This window comes from Polyodon spathula, chromosome 7, assembly GCF_017654505.1.
Source record: "Polyodon spathula isolate WHYD16114869_AA chromosome 7, ASM1765450v1, whole genome shotgun sequence".
Lineage (NCBI taxonomy): Eukaryota > Metazoa > Chordata > Actinopteri > Acipenseriformes > Polyodontidae > Polyodon > Polyodon spathula.
In genome coordinates this window covers 2,609,225-2,624,674 of record NC_054540.1, presented here as the reverse complement: position 1 = coordinate 2,624,674, position 15,450 = coordinate 2,609,225, and the positions used below count along the sequence as shown (strand labels likewise).

Below are 15,450 nucleotides of genomic sequence, written 5' to 3'. Positions count from 1 at the left end.
TCAAAGCGGCACAGCAGAAGCAGCAACAAAGCTACAATAAAAATGCAAGAATTAGGAACTTTCGACCTGGAGATAAAGTGTTGTTATTGTTGCCCTCATCGGAATCTAAGTTGTTTGCTAAATGGCAGGGTCCCTTTCAGGTTATTCGAGCAATTGGTAAAGTCAATTATGAGATCCGACAGCCTGGGCGTCGGAAAGAAAGTCAAATTTATCATGTTAATCTCCTGAAACCGTGGAAAGAACGGGAAGTCCATTTTATATCTCCTGTACAGGAGGGAGAGGATTTTGGACCCTCAATTGAGTCAGAGTCAGCAATTGAGGTCCCGATGGGGGAACAATTAACTCCTGATCAGCGTGAAGAGGTAAGCAATCTAATTAAAATGTTCAGTGATGTGTTTTCTAACGTGCCTGGAAGAACGCATTTGATCGAACATGCTATTATCACTCCGCCAGGTCTAAGAGTTAGACAGAGACCGTATCGCATTCCAGAGAGTCGGAGAGATTCTGTTCGAAGGGAGGTGGAGTGTATGTTGAAACTTGGGGTAATTGAACCTTCCCGAAGTGAGTGGTGTAGCCCAATAGTACCAATAGACAAGCCAGATGGGTCACTACGATTATGTATCGATTTTAGGAGGGTGAATGCTATCTCCAAGTTTGATGCATATCCCATGCCTCGAGTAGATGAACTCTTAGACAAACTGGGGCAAGCTCGGTTTATTTCAACTCTGGATCTGACGAAAGGATATTGGCAAATTCCATTAACGAAAGCCTCTCGTGAGAAAACGGCATTTTCAACCCCAGAGGGTCTTTTTCAATTTTGTACTATGCCGTTCGGACTTCATGGAGCGCCTGCTACTTTTCAGAGACTAATGGACAGGGTTTTACAACCTCATCGAGAGTATGCAGCTGCGTATATCGATGATGTAGTCATTTATAGTTCTTCCTGGAGAGAACATTTGACTAGATTAGAAGCCGTCTTACAGTCTCTGAGGAGGGCGGGGCTCACAGCGAACATGGCAAAGTGCGCTATTGGAAAAGAAGAAACTAAATATTTAGGTTTCATAATGGGTAAGGGTAGAGTGAAACCGTTGGTTTCAAAAGTCCAGGCTTTGTTGGATTCACCGGTACCTACCACGAAAACCCAGGTGAGATCACTGTTAGGGTTGGCTGGTTATTACCGCCGCTTTATTCCACACTTTTCCACTATAGCCGCCCCTCTCACTGATCTCACTAAAAAGAACGCTCCAAATAAAGTTAAGTGGAGTGCAGAGTGTCAGACAGCCTTTGAATCTATTAAAACTAATTTGAGTCAGGCCCCAGCATTAATAAGCCCGGATTTCAGCCGAGAGTTCGTCCTGCAGACAGATGCATCGCAGACTGGTCTGGGGGCGGTTCTGTCCCAGGAGAGAGATGGTATAGAACACCCGATACTATACATCAGTCGGAAGTTACTGCCCAGAGAACAGAGGTATTCGGTAGTGGAGAAAGAATGCCTGGCAGTGAAATGGGCAGTGGAATCTTTAAAATACTATCTTCTGGGACGACCCTTTGTACTCATCACAGATCACGCTTCTTTAAAGTGGTTAGACACGATGAAGGATTCAAACGCTAGGATTACGCGGTGGTACCTGGCGCTCCAACCCTTCGCCTTTCAAATAAGGTATCGTGCGGGTAAGTTACATCAAAATGCTGATTTTTTTTCCCGGGAGGGAGGTAAAAGGGAAGGGTTAGAGGTTTCCGAGTGTTCCTTCGGCTCCACTCTGAGGGGTGGGATATGTGATGAGTCAAAGGGGTTTCGGTCTGTGATTCAGCCTCCCGACAGTAGGTGGCATCAAACCAACTCGGGACTTCCCTTACCAAGATCTCGTGACCATGGCAAAAGTCATCTTTTGAGGGGCGGCACCTTGGTGAGGGGCGGAAGTACGAGTATGTAACTTCCAGCCACTGGAGTCAAGTGAAGGATAAGGACACGTGTCGGTTGGGGATTGGTGTTCCACTGACTACAGAGGCGGGACATTACATACTAAAGGGAACGTACTACTGTGTTCGGGGTTGGTCCGAAAGAAAAAGTAGGAGGAGTCACGGGTGAAGGGAGAGACTGGTTTTGTGCAGCGGGATTTTTTTGAAATACTAACATTTCTTTTGTCTTTTTTTTTGTTTATGGTCACGACGAAGACAAATTAAAGACGAGTCATCACAGTTTGTTTTGGATTTCACCCCTGCACTCCTTCCCTCACACCATTTTGTTTTTTTTTGTTATTTAATCCTTTTTTGTGGTGTATAGAAAATAAAAAATAAATTATTTTATTTCTGTACACATAAATTACTGTCTGGACATTCCATTTAATACACTCTCGCCTCACAGCATATTTAGTTAAAACATAAGAACATAGGGAAGTTTACAGAATGAGAGGAGGTCATTCGGACATTCTTACATTTTCTCTGCACATACACACACAATAAAGGAGAAATAAAAATCTCAATATTGTTATTTTTTGGTTTGTTTGATCTTTTGTAAGGCAGGCTGATTTTTGCTGCAACAAATTATCGATAGGTGGTGGTAACATTTTTATTGAGTTTATTTATTTTTTGGAAAGGTAAAGCCCTTTCTTCTACACACTGCTTCAAAAAGATGGATTTCAGTACAGGCAAGGTCAGTACGGTACGTATAACTTTGCTATATGAGGAGTAGGTCAAGTGAACTATATTTACAACCAACACCAGCAAATAAAGTACTTCAAGTCACTTACCTCACTTTTGTGCTTATCAGATATTGGTTTAGAGAAGCCTAAAAATAATATTACAAAAGGAAATGAAAACCAGAGGTTAGTATTTTTATTATTGTTACCATTACAGAAACAAATTCCTTGTTGTACGGGAACTGGAATTTAGTTTCATAACATACACACATACATACATACATACACACACTAGAGCCTACATCCTTGTTTAAACAGTTATTTTCATCAGTTTTAAATTTAAAGAATATTGGAATGCAACACCTTGTTAAATCTAGAACAAAAATTAAACAAACAGGGAGAAAACAGACGGCGTAGAAACCATGAACAGCACAGAACAATTCAGTCATTACAGAAGATTCCCGTCGAGATGCGACGGAGCAATTCAGTCATTGCAGAAGATTCCCGTCGAGATGCGACGGAGCAATTCAGTCATTGCAGAAGATTCCCGTCGAGATGCGACGGAGCAATTCAGTCACTGCAGAAGATTCCCGTCGAGATGCGACGGAGCAATTCAGTCACTGCAGAAGATTCACGTCGAGATGCGACGGAGCAATTCAGTCATTGCAGAAGATTCCCGTCGAGATGCGACGGAGCAATTCAGTCACTGCAGAAGATTCACGTCGAGATGCGACGGAGCAATTCAGTCACTGCAGAAGATTCACGTCGAGATGCGACGGAGCAATTCAGTCACTGCAGAAGATTCACGTCGAGATGCGACGGAGCAATTCAGTCACTGCAGAAGATTCACGTCGAGATGCGACGGAGCAATTCAGTCACTGCAGAAGATTCACGTCGAGATGCGACGGAGCAATTCAGTCACTGCAGAAGATTCACGTCGAGATGCGACGGAGCAATTCAGTCACTGCAGAAGATTCACGTCGAGATGCGACGGAGCAATTCAGTCACTGCAGAAGATTCACGTCGAGATGCGACGGAGCAATTCAGTCACTGCAGAAGATTCACGTCGAGATGCGACGGAGCAATTCAGTCATTGCAGAAGATTCACGTCGAGATGCGACGGAGCAATTCAGTCATTGCAGAAGATTCCCGTCGAGATGCGACGGAGCAATTCAGTCATTGCAGAAGATTCACGTTGAGATGCGACGGAGCAATTCAGTCACTGCAGAAGATTCACGTTGAGATGCCACAGAGCAATTCAGTCACTGCAGAAGATTCACGTTGAGATGCAACGGAGCAATTCAGTCACTGCAGAAGATTCACGTTGAGATGCCACAGAGCAATTCAGTCACTGCAGAAGATTCACGTTGAAATGCGACTGAGCAATTCAGTCATTGCAGAAGATTCACGTTGAAATGCCTGCTGTGAAGACAACTTTTAACCACTTCACAATAAGACTGTGTGTGGAGCACTGAAACCCAAATCAGAAGGGAATGGGAATTTGCAAACTGACAAGCAAAAAAGAAACCATCTCCATTCAAGTGTCAAGTTGTGTTTAGTTAAGATGCAGAACTGGATCAGGATCACTTTAGCTGCAGTCAGATGGCAGCAAAGCAAGCATTATAAAACTTTACTGACCTGTATTTTCTGAATTTCTTTGCGGCTTGTTTTTAGTGAGTGCTTCTAGGACATCCTGTATTCTCCACAGCTCTTTCTGAATGTAAGCGTGATGTAGACTGGAGGACTGTGGATGAAACGAAACACATTGTTAAAATAGGTGCCTGCCCAGATAACAAGTTTCATAGTGAGGAATTTCACAGGACACTAATAGGACGGCACTATCCTCTTTCAGTTTTATATACATTACTGTAGTCTACCAAAATCAGTTTATAGAATAGTTCCCATTGCCAAGCAGGTTGAACCATTCCAGGTTTTCCTTTGAGGACTGTATGCAAGTTACTGTTGCTGGCCATGTCCAGTAAGGAACAGTACCTGATCTCCCAGTTTCTCCAGTTGTTCCTGAAGATTGTTCCTTGCCAAAGTTACGACAGACTCTAACCTGTCATACTCCATCCAAGATCTTTCAAGTTCCTAAGGGGAACAAATCGTATTGGTTAAAAGACGCATTTAATATGCGATTATCACAGCTGTTATAAAAATGCTAACCCCCTAGTGGTAAAAAGCAAGTATCTTAAGATGTCATTTCAATTTCTGTTTCACATTTCCCGTTTTACAGTGTTTAAATCATTTGAAGCCCAGAGCCACTCACTATGATAGCAAATACACAACGAACAGGAAGGGGAAATTGTTTTTTAGCACTGTGAAATGTATGTTCCAGTACCTATTTTAACTTGTATGCTGTCAACTGTGGCCAGTGACACTATTACAGAGCCATTAGTTAGAAAAAGAGATCCGAAGAACAAAGAGAGCCCAGATCAAAGAACAGAGACTAGTTTCCATACACCAGGCTTCTAACTGCATTGTCTTTGATCTTAAAAAAAAAACAAAGACCTCTAAAATTGAACATGAAAATGGAGATCTGAATACAAGAGAGTCTTGGTACCACAACGGAACCAATTTCTATAAAGAAAAAATGATCTCTAAAAAAACCTACTGATCCAAATCGAGCATGGTTTACTAGCATAATACGCATTTCTGTAGCAAAACAAATTGATCTATGTTCTCTAATACTGTTAGAGTAGACTCTCACAGTTGTTTTGGACATGTGCTGTATTACACCGTATTGAAGTTTTTGCACTTGAGAATTTATTAATTTGTTAATTTCTCGTGCCCCAAGAGATGGCCTGTAACTCACTGCGTTGGCTCGGGACCGCTCTCGACAAGTGCTGAGCAAACCGTTCTGCAGGACGTCCCTTTGTTGGATCACGCCCTGTATTGCTGCAGGGTTATCAGCATTCATCTCGATCTCCTGACTGGCTGACAGCAATGCCTGCTCAAGAGTGTACTGTGGCAAACAAAACACACACACACAACAAAAGCCGTTAGATACTGTGCGCATTCTGCTGATTTTCTCTTTGCATTAATTGCTCTGTGTTTTTAATACAAGGCCAGGTTTCGTTTTTTTACGATGTTTTCAGTGTACCTTTTCTCTGTGAAGCTGCTGCAGTTTCTCTTCCTGTGTCCGAACCAGCTTGTCTTGCTCGCACAATCTGCTAAGCTTAGCCTGAATTAAAAAAAAAAAAAAAAAAAAAAAAAAGGGAAAAGAAGGATGCTTTTATTAGGTTTAATGGAAAATGCTTTTTTAAAATGTATTTTACCACTCTGCACCTTAAGGCTATAAAATACAAATTTTATAAAAGCTACAACTGACACATCATTATCCATAAAACAAAACAATCACACATCTTGTTTTTAAGCACAACACGTACGTACATCAATGTCGAGCTCTTCCATCCTGTAGTTGTAGGCTGGATCCCTAAATTCACCATAGGACATCTAAATATAAAAATAAAATCCATAAATAAAGTACAGGATCCACAACAGTAAAATGCACTACAAAACAAAGCAACAGGTACATACAGTAAAGACTAGGATTTTGCTAACACTTGCAGTATTTCAACTTTCAACAGCAGGCTGTATTGTACTAATGACTAAAGGCTGAGCAATTTATAAAAAAAAAAAAAAAAAAAAAAAAAAAACACTATTTGGGCACCTGCAAAACAAAAGCTGCACTTCAGTCCGGTGAGTTTTAACAAATGGGGTGAATTTAGGATGATCTCAAACAGATTAGCTTGATGTAATTTTCCAAGCCAGCTGGTCGAAAGGGATCCAGAAGAGATACTATGCCAATGCATCAGCGGATCACTCTTCCCTGCTGATAGAAGAGGCTACAGCTTGGCTATTCTATTCCTGCAGGTTCCCAGCAGGTATCTAACAAATATTTGCTGTTCATAGATTGATTGGATAAAAACAAGCAAACAACTGCCCATCGTTTACAAGGTACCTTGCATTTCAAAGATGTGTTTGACAGCGTAAACTGGACGGACATGAGGAGTGATTCAGCGCATTGCGTGGACGCTGAGCATTAGAGTTGCACCTTTAGGGAACTCTCAAACTGCTCGCAAAACAAGCTCGACAATCCCCTGCGACTCTAAATCTGCAATAGCCATATACATTTAACATAGTACAGGACGTACAAAATGAAATGAAAACTACAAAACTGTTTGATTAAATAACTGTCTTAAGTAGGTTATTGTTGATGTACATATTTTAATCATGGGAAACATTATGAACATTAATCAGCTGCTAGTGTTATAATATAACCAATTAATTCCAGCAGATGTCAACTAAGCCATAAGAGGAACATCTTTTTGACAGGTTTACACAGAAAGCAAGAACGCCTTTTCTTTTCTAATACAAAGTATGTTGTTTTTAGCAAGATAACAATAAAAAGCTGCTCTTCAGTAACGTTCAGAGTGAAAATGATCTTCACGCTCATTATCATTTATGACACGCATTACTCTATTACAATGTTTCACCAATGTAATGACTTTCTAAATTATTATACAGAACAGACTGAGCAAGCACAAAAATGTGCTCTTTCATCTAGAGATTAATTTGCTCGTGACAAATCTCTGTAGCCTGGACACCCTATCTAATTTACTGAAGTCCCTATATCTACTGTTTCACAGTAAAAATGATGGCATTCTGAACACGTGAATTTCAGATCTGTCATCTAACCATAATCTATTCCGTACCACCTTTGACCATCTTTAAGTCAACCATGTCCTTTGATGTCCATTTTCATACTGTATGTAACAAAGCTTTCAAATCTCACGACCTGCTTCAAATGAATTTAAGATGACCTGTACAAATGATAATTCTTTAACAGTACACATATACACCCACAATAAAACACATATACTTTTAGGCATGCCACCTCCACATAAAAAGCATGCAGACACACTGGTGAACACTTCCAGGAGAAGGGTTAATAAAAAATAAAGTGGATGCATGAACAAGCAGCAGCACTTTTACACCCAGGATAGACAAAAGTGGCAAAATCAGATGAACACTTATTGCAGCTGGAACCTTTCATTACATTGTGAACACAGACCGGAGCAGCAGGCCGCTTTACTTACCTTTCTGGTGAACTGGACTCTTATGCTTTACTAGAAGTTGGACTCGCAACGATCAATGTAAAAACATGCAAGTACTACATACACACTTTTGAAATCCAGCAATGCTTTAAGACTTGAGTCGTAAACCCCACAATATCACTTTAGTGTTCTCATTATATTCAGTTGTACAGAACTGTGTAGAGTTTTGAGATGACACCAAAAGAAAAACTATGAATCCTGTTGCAATCGTTTTTACTATGGGAGTCTTACAAAATACAATCTACTAAATCTGCATCTAACAAAGACTTCTCTCTGAAACTAATTAACTTTATACTGCAATATCAGCTAGGACGGCGCTGGTTTGTGTCCGGGCTGTGCAAAGAGGCCGAACTGTGCTGGGGACTCTCAAGGGGGCATCCCATTGGCTCTAACCCTCCTGGGGTGGGGGATGGGAAACTGGCAGGGACGACAACTCCTCATTGCGCAACAGCGAACCCTACCAGCCAGACACAACGAGCACATTCAGAGTGGATAAAAACCAGGGCTGGTCTCTGTTCTCTCAGTAGCCCGCCCACCTCTGCTCTGGGAGGCTCGGCATAAAAGCAATTCTGGCTTTAAGCTTATGAGATCGGCGTACACACATGCACCTCACACGCCCTCAGAACTGTGCTGCGTGAGCACCCGCTGCGGGGAGGAGAAAAAACATAAAACTGGACATTCCAAATGGGGGGGGGGGGGGGGGGGGGGGGGGGGGGGGGGTGGGGGGGGGGTGGGGGGGAGTTTAAAATAATAATTGGCAACTCAAATTTAAAAAAAAAAAAAATCATAGTGCAATATATTTATCACAAAGTTGACACCTTTTTTTATTTCACAGTTCATCTTTAGAAAAATGTCCCCAAATACAAAAGGTACAATATTCTTCAGTCAAAACTAGATTTTCTATTTCTGATTTACTATAAAATAAAACGAAAAAGCTAAGCTTATGGCATATACAACTAAATTTGTGTTGCCTATATTGTCTTGAGTAGGATCTACCCAGGAATTATGCGATAGTAACCACGATCCATCGCCCAGCTGACTTTCCAAAACGCTGTGTCTCCCCAGTCACATGATTGTGCGACTTGCAGAATATACCGTATTAAATCAAATGTGTTAGCTTACTTAATGTCACGTCTTCATTTTGTTGGACACCCATAAATCTGTTGATTATTTGATGTATAATATAAATGGTTTTCCTGCTTTCAATGCAACGATCTATAATTATTTCTTAATTGCTGACTTTTCTTAATGTTGTTCAAAAATCTCAGTAAGTCCTTGTTGCTCATATTAAAACTATCAGAAGAAGTGTTTTGGCACAATACAAACATACAAACTCCCACTTTAATAGCTCAGACCTCAATACCCTTGGAACAGAACACCACCAAACACAGTGAAGGGGCGCTGCTCCACAAAGTAGCACACATCATAAGCCATGCCAACACTGTTCCAACCTTCCACAAAAGCAATGAGTGAGGTGTGCTTTAGAACAGACAACACAAGAGAAATGTTATGAGTAGACTGGGAGTAAAACTGAAAGTTGTCAATAAATAAAATAAAAGGACTTCTGGGTAAATGACAAAAGCAAAAGCCATTCATTTTTCCAAGACCTTACTTGCTGGTACAGTTGTGGCCTTGGCGCTGAGTTCTCAATCAGAGTGTGAACCATGACGATTAAAGGTTCATTCTCTTTCATCTATTTCAAATCAGGAGGAGCATACAGCAAACATCAGTTTACAGCACAGCTAGATTTGAAAGACAACACTGTAAATAAGCTTCTGCTTCAATTCAAGCTTTGCAATTTGTAAACAGAAGCAAACCGTCACAGAACAATGTTATCTGAAATAAGAAATGTAAACCTGAATGTGCACTTGAATAAAAGCTACAACATCATCATTATTACCATCCTCCTCCTGATCATCACGTACTTCAGGAGAGAGACACACCTGGGAGCTTACTGCATGTGTCAGACAGATGATGCTCTAAGTGACACTTTACCTCTCAATGCAAGGCTTGTCAAGTTCAGAAAGCTCCTTGGGTCTTTCGTTATGGAATAATTAAAATGGTTGAAAATTTAAACACAAAAGGGAGCCACATTTCTGTCTCAATCCAAAGGCTCACATTATGTTTCTTTTACATTTAAAAAGGCTACTATACTAATGAATGTGTTCTTTATATAATCACTGGAGTATTAAAAAAGGTCAGATGAGGTCATAACATTGTTTCTTTTTAGGCATTCAATAAGTTCAGCATTTTTAGAATCTTCTTTCTCTAGATACATTCTACAGTCAACAAACAAATCCACCAGTCCAGACACACATAAAATCAGGCCAGTAATGGGACTTGGTTGAACCCATAAAACACACACTTAGTCAGGTTATTCCATTACAGACATTAAACTTAACATTAAAATGTTTCATAACAAGACCTTTGTTATTGAAAACAGACAGATAAAACATTTTTTCCCCCCACAGATACAGTGTGACAGCACTGGCAGGTGAGCACAGTTCTTTAATAATGAATCCCTTGATCCCTGCTTTCAGTTTGTACTATTTAAGGAAAATGATATTATTAGGCATATAAATATAACCCCAGAAAGGCTAGCAGCAACCTTAGCTGGGGTAATTAGGATTAACTTCATGTGACATTGACACAATTCCGATTACTGCATGAAAAAGCAAAGGGATCTCAGCAATGAAGTAACAAAACATCCGTGGAGATCACAGGCCTTTCAAAAGAATATCTTTTGAAGTTTGGTGAAGTCATTTTGCAAGTTTCTTTCCACTGAAACATAGCCTCTGGGTATATGAAATTATATAGAAAATGTTATAACTTCATATAAATAGTAACGTAACTGGTACACTAAAACAGCAGCGTGTACAATTTCAGAAAATGCCAAGATGTGTATAAGTATGTGCTATACATGCATAATGCTTCCACTGCATTGTCAGCCAAAGAGAAGAACTACCGTCCAAATATTAAAGAAACTGCATGAAGTAATGCAGAACTGTTTTAGTCGCTCCATTTCATAAAGTAGCTCCTTGTTCTGTAATTGTCAAAGTGTTTCCTTCTACAAGGGTTATTAAAGGAATGCCAATCAAGGTTTTAAAATCTGTTTTCATCTTATTAGCGCTAGCAATATTATCAGTGGTCACATGTACTCAGCTTTTTTATACAAAAAGACAACACTATAGATAAAACACCTCTGTAGCTTCTTAATCACTTCATGTGCTGTACTGCAGTTCACACTCTCTCAAATAGCCCAGCTGCAAAGTGACCATGTGACTACACAAAGCTACCAGGGTGCAGCAGTTCATCTATGGTGTTATACTTGAAATATTTGCACATTCTGAATTGACATAACAAGGATGTGAAGAGCCTCCAGATTCTCAGCACAAGAGTGATAAAATAAAGCCAAGCATTACATTTTAAAATGACTGGTTAGCATATACTTAGCAACATTAAAGCTAGTTGTATCTTTTTCTTTAGTTTACAGACAAAATGATTCTGCAGTGACATACTGAATATTACCAGTAGCCATGACAAGCCCGGTAAAAGATATTAGTTATCCCACCTGGTTATCCAAATACACAAGGTTCCTTTGAAGGTGATGTGCAAGAATCTCATTCTAGCAGCAGAAAGAGGAAAGGAAAATAACACAGTGAGCCAGAAAGAAAACAGAGACAAGAGGAAAGCTGAGAGGAATAAATCAATCTGGAAGAGTATTGCAGAAATCAGATTGCACAATAAAACTACATATTTCTAATGCTTTGAGTAAAATCACCCAAATTATATTAATTACTTAAGATGGACAACCATAAAGAATGTATTAAATACAACAAATTATCTTCAAATCCAATATTAATACAAAGCTGTGCAAACTTTCTTATAAAACACTTTCACATCTCTCATGTATTAAATACATAGACTATTTACTTTAGACAAAAAATGATACAAATAAACAGTTTCCCTACTAATAAAGAAAGATTAATGTACTTAAATACTTCAAGCTTAAAATAAATCAAAAGGTATAAAAAAATAATAAAAATCACCAGACCCATTATCCCAAACTTAAAGCACATGAAATAAAAGCATACCACAATAACTGTAAAATAAAACACCCTAATGTAGAAGTCATGCATCGTGCAAATCTAAATATCCATTAGTCTACATGCTTTATTACCATTAACCCTTTAAAAATACATGCATTTTGGAGGTAAACCAGGTTATATTCATGGCTGCTAATATCTCTGAATAAAAACAATACTGAAAAGCAGGCTAATGTTTTAATACATTCAACAAAACAATGATAACTTATATTTGCAGAAGGGTTTGTATATAAAAAAAAGAAACAGGGGAGAACGGTTATACTTTCATTAGATTAAGGTTAACATGAATGCACACTACATACTGGTTCCAATGGGTTAATAGAATCAAGTGACAAATCAACCTATACAGGAAATGCAGTGACAAATCCAATATCGTGACTCATCTCCTGTGTGGCTTTGCACAGATCCCATTAATGAATGACTGCCTGAAAGATAACAGCGATGGACCACATGACACACACACACCAACTATTGGCTGACCTTTGGGTTGGTGGCATCAAGATTTAGTTTCACAAGCTGTGCTAAAGTGCGCTCCCGGATGTTACTCAGCTCCGCCTGCTGCCGTCTCAGCTTGATCAGCAGCAGCGTCAGCTCCTCGGGCTGCGGCCGCACAGAGTGGGAGCCAAAGAAGGGACAACATGTTAGGCTGGCCCTGCACGCATGCTGCTGGAGTTGCAAGGTGTTGACTGTGCTAATTTATCATTCCGAGTGCAAGAACAAGTGAAAAACAAACAGATGCTTGGATGGGTGTGGAAGAGAGGTCTACTAGTCCACTAAGAAGTCTAAGAAAAGCAGCAATTAAACACAAATCCAAAGAGCTGTTTTTTTCAGTTTTATGCTTGAATGGTCAATTAGCCCAAAATCGACACCAATGACCCTCACCAGATCTCTCTCTCTCTCAGAATATTAAAGCATGAAAACCTCTCGTTCATCTCTCGCTCATCCCAGCACTGAAATTTTAAAAAGTGCCAATAGATTTGAGGGAATACTAGGAGATACACGGACACTACGAAACACTCATTAGTTATAATTACCTATTTATGTTGAATTTGCAGTGCAAGAGCAGTGAAGTTGAACAGTAATTGAAATACTTCAGTTTAATGTACTGACACTCAATTCAAGTCATGAAATCAATATGCATTTCTGAGCCAGCATCCCAAAGCGCTTCTTAAATGAGCCAGTTAAGATATAATCAAATCATATACCCTGGCAAACAGACTCGCAAAATGTCCTTAGGCAGGGAATTCCAGTCAACGCACATGCGCAGCCCAATGCTTTCACACCCACTGACTGCACAGTGAACATTGGAACAGCCAAACGTTTTATTTTAAAGCATATCAATTTTAAGTTATATTACCATATTTCTGCATTAACGCAGCAAGTTGACAGTATTTGCAATTCGTTCATTAAATTGTAAGTACAAAAAAAAAAAAGGACAGGATTCAAACATTTCTGGAAGCTGGTTAGTATTTCGTGGAGTAAATGAAACCACAAAATGTAATCTAACACCCATCCAAAATAATGAATTTAAAAAGAGAAAAAAAATCATTCTTTTGAAGTGATGCAGAGCAGTCGCAATGCATGTCACATGCCACTAGAGGGTGCCAGTGAAAACATGTGTGTCACAAAAGAGAAGGTTAGGTATGCTGAACAGGACATTGATTGCAAGTGCTCATAGAGACTGCAGTGGTCCCAAATAACTACTGAAACCCTGACATTACATGCTACAGTACAGCTTCTCTACAAAGAAACAAGGGCCAATACAAATATTTTTAAAATATTCCTTCAGTGCTTTCATTTATTGCCAAGGAATGGTATGCAAATTTTATGTTTTTTTTTGTTTTTTTTTAAATAAACAAATAAATGAATGAATTAAATCAATCAATACTAATAACTAAACTACTCTACAGTAGATCTCTGTACCAACCATGCTCTTAACTGTGTCAAAACAATTAGTCTGCCACCCTGGCCCTAGTATATTATACCCATTACACTCCGTGTAGAATAAATACAAAAATATAGTTCTACTACTACGACTACTACTACTCTCCAGCCATCATTTGATGTTGGACAGTCCCAACGTGGGCTTTTAAATAGGACTACTACTACTACTACTACTACATACCAAGTAGTATTCTATCTGTCGTAGTCTCTCAAGCCTGCATCTCACTGCAGACAACCACCAGTCCATGTTAAAACAGACAGCCAATTGCAAAATAGTACAAGTATCCTTGGAAAGAATCCCTTCCAAGATTGCATACAGTACAAATAAAAACTCAGTACTCTGCCAATACAAAACAGACACTGCAGAACCAAAACATATTATTAAATATGCCACTTTTTTCCTCCATAAAACGCCTATGCAACTGTGTTTCTATTAAAAGGACAAAGTACTCAAATAAACAGCAGCTGCCACATACCGTTTTGTCCTGCAGTACCTGGGGACTAATGGGCTGCAAAGGTGGCCCTGCTGGCATTGACCTCCTGTCAGGTGGGTAGGCATACTGAAAGAAAACAAGGCTGTCAATGCACACAAGGCTAACTCTATTCACTTTGTACTAAACCAATGTACTGGTCCTTTTTATTCCATTACACGACGGGGATAAATCACAGTCGTCTTTCCACCCGAAACCTCATCTACGATAAGGAACCATTTATATATCTTTATTGAACAGCTTTACAGTCAATTTGCAATCCACATCAAAACTATGTGCAAGATATGATGCATTTACCTTGATAAGGATCATAGCAAAAGCCTCTTTCTTGCAGTTCCTAAATCCCCCATTGCAATGGCTTTCTGTTACCTGCCAGTTCGCACGCACAGAAAGGCTATTATAAGTTGCATTAACCTATTCCATACTGACCCTGTTCCTGCAGACATTTGCTGAGCAGCAGAACACAGCACTGGCTCTGCAGCCGATTTACCTTGGCATGTTGTGTCCTATGGCGCCGGTCTCCTCGAAACACAGGCGACGACACTTCCGATCTGGATCCTATGCTGTAAGACCCCAGAGGAGAGTAGCCCTGGTACAGGGCCAAGGAGCCATGGGAAGGGGAAGGAGGAATAGAGTGCGTTACGTGGTCTGAAATATTAATCATCGTCTTGGGGCTGCTCAGGGTCCCGTAGCTACCGATGGGCCCTTGCTTGGTGTAAGCTTGCCTTTGCTGCCATTCGTAAAGCTGCCACATGGTGTCATCCCGCATTGACCTGCGCTTGTCTTCCGTGGACACAGGTCCCAGAGCCCTGTCGTACACAGACGCTGAAATGCTGCAGATGCTGTCAGGTCTGGCAACGCTGTTTCGAGGCAAAGTTCTGTAGGCTTCGGGGTAATGCGGGACAATCTGCGCCCTGTAACTTGGCATGTTTCTTGGAAGCGTCTGGTAAGACGTGATGCTGAAAAGAACACAAGAGCCCTTTAGCTAGAGAAGCAAGTTTAACCGTCACATTCATGCTATTGGCAAATGTATCATGATAATTACTTTCTTGTAACTGGAGAACTTTTTTTTTTGTTATTAAACTTAATGTTTGACTGATGACAGTACAAATTGCTGAGCTTCCTTATAGAGTGAAGGAAATGTAATTTT

The 15,450-nt window shown here is 40.0% G+C and overlaps 1 protein-coding gene across 14 annotated transcripts in view; it reads right to left on the bottom strand.

Annotated features, from left to right (window-relative positions):
• LOC121317994 (pleckstrin homology domain-containing family A member 5-like) overlaps positions 1-15,450 on the bottom strand; it is a 96,016-nt gene that overhangs the window by 11,657 nt on the left and 68,909 nt on the right. For 8 of the 14 annotated variants that reach the window (XM_041254127.1, XM_041254130.1, XM_041254133.1 and 5 more), the window contains 11 exons: positions 14,791-15,259; positions 14,286-14,369; positions 12,346-12,465; positions 11,331-11,384; positions 9,372-9,452; positions 6,033-6,095; positions 5,743-5,823; positions 5,455-5,604; positions 4,632-4,730; positions 4,278-4,383; positions 2,751-2,788 (listed from right to left, as the gene is read on the bottom strand). In XM_041254127.1, the coding sequence (XP_041110061.1) occupies positions 2,751-2,788; positions 4,278-4,383; positions 4,632-4,730; positions 5,455-5,604; positions 5,743-5,823; positions 6,033-6,095; positions 9,372-9,452; positions 11,331-11,384; positions 12,346-12,465; positions 14,286-14,369; positions 14,791-15,259 (1,345 nt within the window). The remainder of the gene's footprint in view (positions 1-2,750; positions 2,789-4,277; positions 4,384-4,631; positions 4,731-5,454; positions 5,605-5,742; positions 5,824-6,032; positions 6,096-9,371; positions 9,453-11,330; positions 11,385-12,345; positions 12,466-14,285; positions 14,370-14,790; positions 15,260-15,450) is intronic. The other 6 variants (XM_041254131.1, XM_041254136.1, XM_041254132.1 and 3 more) reach the window with 3 other exon arrangements.